We start from the raw sequence: 6,293 nt of genomic DNA on the forward strand, positions 1-6,293 counted from the left end.
GTGGGGGGAGGGGGGCGGGCTCACCCACAGCAAATCTGTGGAGTAGCACGATCAGATTCTGCTTGACCCTAAGGAAACCGGGTAGTTTTAGAAAACCTTTAAAAAAGAGGTAGAACAAAAGCTTGCAAAGCTAAGATGGCTAATTATCTAATTTTTCGAGACCAGAATGTATGCTGTGTGGTTCTTGACCTTGTGTTTCTCCAAGTTCCTATTTATAAATAAACTCTATGAGATGGGAAAGGATCAGTTCTTCCAAAGTATCCCAATGAGAGACCAGAGGGGCTCCTGCCTTCCAGCTGCCCCTGGAGACGGGGGCTGGCGGGTCAGGAGCAAAATCATCAACGTGCTGAGCAGTGAGTCCCAGTCCCTTCATCTAAGGCAGTTCGCCACACCGCGTGCTTTCTGCGCACAGCCCAGGCCCGGCTCTGAGGGGAACGCCCAGGGAGCAACTTTCCTGGGAGAGCCCACCGTGGGTGGTACCTTGGCCCTAACAACAAGCCCCTGGCCTGGAGCAGACCGTGCTCAGAAACGACGTGGGCCAAGGGGTCAGGCCGGGAGCTGGAGCTGCCTTGGCGAGGTGGCCCGGCTCCCCTGTCCAGCACCGTCTCCCCGGCACCCATCCACACTGTGCCAGCCCCCTTCTAACATGGCAGCTGTCTCTGTGTGTGCACCCATTTACGTTGCCCACACGATTCCCTTTGGGAGGCCCCTCGCCTCTTCCACCTGGAAAATTCTTTCAAAGCCTAATTCCAATCATATCCTCCCAGAAGTCTCCCCCATCCCCCTGACGGAGACTCAGTCTCCTTCAGAGAAGCTGGGGTCACGTGCCGTCTCTGACTCTGAGTGCGCCGCCACACGGAAACAGAAAAGTGTCTAACTTGTCCGCACACTTCAGGCGCCGTAAGGACAGGGACCATTGGTGTCTTTCTCGCTTTTTGTGCCTGGCACTGTGCCTGGTGCTCAGGATGAGTTTGAAAGAATGTAACCAATCCGTCTCCCTTCCCTCCCCTCGCCAGTGTCTTCTCTGCAGAATGATTTGAACATAAGCCTGGCAGACTGTTACATTTTAGTTTTATCTTTATTTTGCTTTGTTATCAATTTGCCAACAGCATCAAAATCAATTCATTTGTTTAAGAAAAACTAAAGATGGGCACTTAGCTGCCAAGCTTTGAAGGCCTGGGAGGGAGTTGCCTAGAGATGCTACCAGGCTTTCCGTTGCCCTGGCCTCACCACCCATCATTCCTTCAGCAGGGAGGGTACCAAGCACCCCGGGCCAGCACTGTAACCTGTGCCTACTGGCCCGCGCCTAGGCCCTAGAGGGGGCGGCTCCCTCTCCTGGGCATGCATTCCTGCAACCTGGAAGGGTAGGGCCCTCAGTCCCTACCATGGTCGTAGAAAACCAGTTCTCTCATGTAATCCCGAAGTATCTTCTTACTGAATTATTTCTTTGTAGTGTTAATAAGGAAAAGTCCCCGGTTAGGTCCTCCAAAGACGGTGATGTTCTGCGATGACTGAGGGCTTCTTCCTTGCTCTTCTTACCAAAGCATCATCCAGATGAGGGCTAGCATGTCGCTGACCTGAGTCTATGACAGAGTTTTGCCATTCGGAATGGGATTACCCCCACTCTCCCTGCCTCTTTCCATTTTCACTAGGTAACATGGCCCCTACCCAAACCATCCACACTTTAAAATAACACTTTGAAAAGGACTGTATCCCTTTTTACTCAAAATTCTGTTTGAGTAAACAGAATTGCAAATAGCCTGGAAAATGCTAGGCTTGTTCCAGGAACCGCGAGCTGTGTCAGTGAGGCGCTTGTTGCTCGGCTGGACTTTTCTGTTTGCACTTGAGGCCTCAGAAGACCTCAAAAGCAGTTAAGCCGCATCCCTCGGTCCAGCGAGATGCCAGTGGAAGACGCAGCTCCTGAGCCAGCCAGACCAGGTAGCAGTGCCCCCGTGGCAGGCAGCCTGCCCATCTCTCTAAGCTGTACCTTCCTGGGCGAGGCATGTGACAGTCCCGTGCTGTGTCCGTGTGGTTTCCTTCTGAGTGTCGTATTGCCCTGTCTCTGCTCGCCCTGACATGCGCCGGAGCACTTGATGGAGCGCGGACGGCTCCCCCATGTCTGCCCGGCGTGCCCCCTGTTACGCAGCTCAGGAGCTCCTCTGTGTTTTCATCCAGGGGCTCTCGTGTCCGTCTCTGTCCACCAGCCCGCCTCCGTTTCTCCTCTCTGTCCCACTGATCTTCAATGGGAACTGCTTGTCTTGTTCACCGTCAGAAACAAACCATGTCTGTGTTTAATCTGCAGATGAATTTCTCTCCGGCATCATCTTTGACGCCTGTTCTCTGCAGCATCCCAGAGGCTGCTGTGATGCAGGCTTTGGTTTCTCTCTCTGGGCCTGGTTCTCCGGTCGCCCCAACAGCTCTCCCTGCACCCCGGAGTCTCCCTGGCTTCCCCTCTCCCTTTAGTTCGTAGATGCTTTGGTGTCTGCCTCCCATAGGACCTCAGCACTGTGGCTTCACCCCGCTCTGCAGAGAAGCCCTGCTTCTGTGATGGTGGGTGGGGCAGGAGGCAGGCATAGCATCCCAACACCTTCCTGCCCTGGGCTTCTGCAGGGCGCAAGTCTGAGGAGGTGGCGCCTGGCTCCCATCCCTGTTGCGTAGTGGCTGGCGCTCTTTGCTTGCTCAGTCAAGCTGCGTTGTTGAAGCTGCATCTAAGTCACGGCTGAGAGCTTCTGTCCCGGTCTTGGGGCGCCCCTCGTCGTGGTGCTAGCTCTCCTCTCGCTGTTTCCAAGGAGGCGCAACCCGGGCCCTGACAAGTAGTCGCCCTGGAGCAAGGAGCCCGGCCAAGCCCCGGAGAAAATCGGGCCGTTGTGCATCGGGCCTAGTGCTGCACGGGCACCGCTCAGGGAACCAGGAAAGCGGACTCTCCCTCCAGACAAGCCACCAAGCGGGGCTCTTGAGAGGAGCCCATTCCCAGAGGCCCAGCCTCTGCAGGCTGCCCTGCTCCCGAAGGCCACGGTGCGGGGCAGCTCCTCCAGCCCCGAGCCCTGTCGGCTGTCGGGGCCAGTGGCTCCCAGGACATGTGAGGTGACTGTGAAGGTGACGACGATAGAAACTGTCCGGTTTGGACGGCTTAGCCAAGTGGTTGGGCTTCCTGGTTATAGTCTCATGTGGTGAGAACTAGTTTGGTACCACAGGCATCTGGAGTCTTAGGAACAAAGAACAAAGGTGTATTTCATTGAAAGGCCTAGAAAGACAACCGTGACTAGTTGGGGGTTTTCTGGGTGGTGGTTGTTTTTAAGATCCTAGAGGCCTTGGTTGCCTCCAGGTACCTTAAAAGGAAAAACACACCCAATACCAAATTCCCGAGAGCAGAGGCCGCAGCCGAGCGGGAACAAGCATGAGCTGCACAAACACGACACTCTCCCAGGGGAAAGTCGTGTGTGAGTGCCTCCCAGGCCACACATGGGCCCTGTGTTCAGGCCGGGGAGCCACTTGGGAGGCCATGGGCTACCGGGGGTGGCTGAGAAGAGCCCAGAGAGCAGGTCACCCTGTGCTTGAGGACAGCTCCTCCCCACACCTGCCATTCATCCTTACAACTCCCGGGACCACCTGGGAAGCCAGACCAGAGACTCCAGGGCGGGCCTTGGCCCAGGAGGCTGCAGACTCACTATGAGATTGCAGAATAGCAGGAAAGGACACTGGCTGGTGGCCCCGAGGGAATCAGCCCGGCGCTGGTCACCTGGCAGAAGGCGTGAGCAGAACCTCACCGGCTGTCTCCGGTCTGGTTCCCTAGGGTGTCCAGTGACCCCAGGGTAAGGGCCTGGCCCTCTGCTGGCACTTCACACCTGGCCAGGGCTCGCCCAGGGTCTCGGTGCCTTAGTGTCAGGCTGGGTAGCCACCTCCTGCACAACTCCTGCCTCCACTGTGAACTGGAACAAACATCCACACGCACAGGCCGCAAGTTCCTCCTGAATCAGAGAAGCCACCAGACCAGAGGGGTGTGTAGGCAGAGGCTGGGTTTGGATGGAGGCCCTGCTGGGAGGAGGATGAGTGGTTCTAAGAACTGGACGGAGCAGGCTGGGGCACCCAGCGGCTTCAGGACGGGGCTCCCTGTCCTACGGAAGCAGATGGAGTCACCATGCCCCTCCCCCGGGGAGGTCCCCCATAGGCTGACTACGGGATTTCACCTTAGACACTGGGCACCGTTTCAGCCCCTCTGAGGATGCCCAACTCGCCCCATTTATCTGCAACAATAGCTGCTGAGAGAAGCCACACTCCCCTGGTCCCACCTGGCACAGAAGGGAGGCTGGTATGGAGGAGTTTCTCGTTTATCCAGTGGGGCCAGAGTAATAATAGAACCAGACCAGGACCACAAGACTGGCTGGGGACGGAGCAGAAGTGTGGGGACAGGTTCCAACCACGCTCTGCCAGCCCCGCCAGCCTGACACGGCCGGCTCCTTGCTGAGGAAGAGGGACGGGTACCAGAGAGGCAGGCGACAGCCTGCCAAGTAGACGCTGACGCTTAGCCTTCCTCACCTGCCACCTGGGCCATTTTGTATGAAAAGCTGAAGTCCGGCCCAAGCCAAGAAACTGCTGTGATCAAAGAACATCAGAAGGAGGGGTCACTGTGTGAGAATCCCCTCGGTGGGCAATTCCCTCCACCCCGTCTGCCTAATACCTCCAACCCAACGAAAGGTAGAGCTTCGAAACACTGGTCATGCCCGCCACGGCTTGACTCGGTTAACTTCCCATCTTTTCCTTCCCTTTCGAAGAGCGAGACCTCACCTACGCAGGACTGAGCCTGGGTATGTGGCTGCCGGCCGTGCATGCTGCCGCGGGTGATCGCTGTGACTCTCAGTGTGATCTGGGCCTGCGGCACTTCCTGCCCCTCCTCTGTGCTTCTCTGTGCTGCTCTCTGGCTCCGGCCCTTCACACTGTGGGTCTGACCCTCAGGTCTCTCTCTGATTCAAAGATGATCCGCCAATCAAATGCTCCCCTAATGAAAGACCGAATCACTCTGTACAGCATGTGTGCATCCAAAGAGCCTGTCTCTGATCTTTGTTGGCCATGGTGGAAAGCCATTGCCTGAAAACATGCCTGGGCCCACTGTGGAGGTCGGGGGACTGGCGAGGTGACCTTGGGGATGGGCCCCTGGTTTAGGACTGTGCAATGGAACTTGGGGGGGGGGCAACCCTGATACAGAGGCATCCCAGTGGGCCTTATACCCAACAAGCAAAGGTGGAGCAAGTTCTTATTCTGTAACCCAGGGTTTCTCAAAGGGTGGTACATGGACCACGTACATCAGCATCAGCTCGAGGAGCTTTAATACAAATGCAGATTCCTGGGCTCCACCCCAGATGGAATCAGAGTCTCTGAGGGCTGGACTCAAAAAAGTCTACATTTTAAACAAGCTCTTCAGATGATCCTGGTGCAAATTTGAGAACCCCTGCTGGAGAATGACCACAGTTTGCAAGTGGCCCCCTCTAAGTATTCCAGCCAGTCCTGCTAAGACCAGAACCTGGGAACAGAGATGGGGAAATTGCACCTTCCGGTGGATGATTATGTACCTGTCATTTGAGATCACACCCGTGTGCTGTGGGGAGAGAGGAAGGGGAAGGGAGGAATGTAACGTGTGTTCGCTGCCTCTTCCCCAGGAATCATCCTTTCGGTGGTCCTGGCTTGCATTCTTGGCTTCTGCATCGTCCTGGCAGTAACCATCTGGCTTTTCAGAAGGAAGAAGAGGTGAGTTGGTTTTGCTTTGAAATAGGAGTGGGTGGCGTATGTGTCCCTGAGGATGACTCTGTCTGGGAAAGCAGCCTGCACAGTGAAGAGCCCCTGCCCCGGTACCAACACCCCTGGCTCAGGCCTCCTTTGCATGAGATGCTGGTCGTACAAGGGTCGTTGTGCTGGAGGTTCTGCCAGCCTTACTGCTGTGGCTAAAACCTTGGACCAGGCTCTTGGTGGGGGGGCGGGGGGGGGGCAGGGTCCCATTTGCCTAAATGTAAGCAGCAATGCTGCTGTGGCTAAAACCTTGGACCAGGCTCTTGGTAGTGATGGTGGTGGGGGGGTGGGGGCAGGGTCCCATTTGCCTAAATGTAAGCAGCAAGGCTGTCTTCCAAGATTTTTACATCTGGTGTGTCCTCTTTTCTTATATGTATTTTTTTATTGAACTTATTGGGGTTATATTAGTTAATAGGTTTCAAGTGTACAATTCTGTAATACATCATCTGAATATCGTGTGTTCACCCCACAGGGTCTAGTTTCCTTCCATCACCATTTATCCTCCCTTTACC

The 6,293-nt window shown here is 55.6% G+C and overlaps 1 protein-coding gene across 1 annotated transcript in view; it reads left to right on the forward strand.

Moving 5' to 3' along the window:
- The window catches only part of CA12 (carbonic anhydrase XII), a 45,819-nt gene that overhangs the window by 37,351 nt on the left and 2,175 nt on the right, over positions 1 to 6,293 (forward strand). The window contains exons 9-10 of the mRNA XM_005861085.2: positions 4,773 to 4,805; positions 5,655 to 5,742. Of these exons, the coding sequence (XP_005861147.1) occupies positions 4,773 to 4,805; positions 5,655 to 5,742 (121 nt within the window). The remainder of the gene's footprint in view (positions 1 to 4,772; positions 4,806 to 5,654; positions 5,743 to 6,293) is intronic.

Source organism: Myotis brandtii, unplaced genomic scaffold (assembly GCF_000412655.1).
Source record: "Myotis brandtii unplaced genomic scaffold, ASM41265v1 scaffold144, whole genome shotgun sequence".
Lineage (NCBI taxonomy): Eukaryota > Metazoa > Chordata > Mammalia > Chiroptera > Vespertilionidae > Myotis > Myotis brandtii.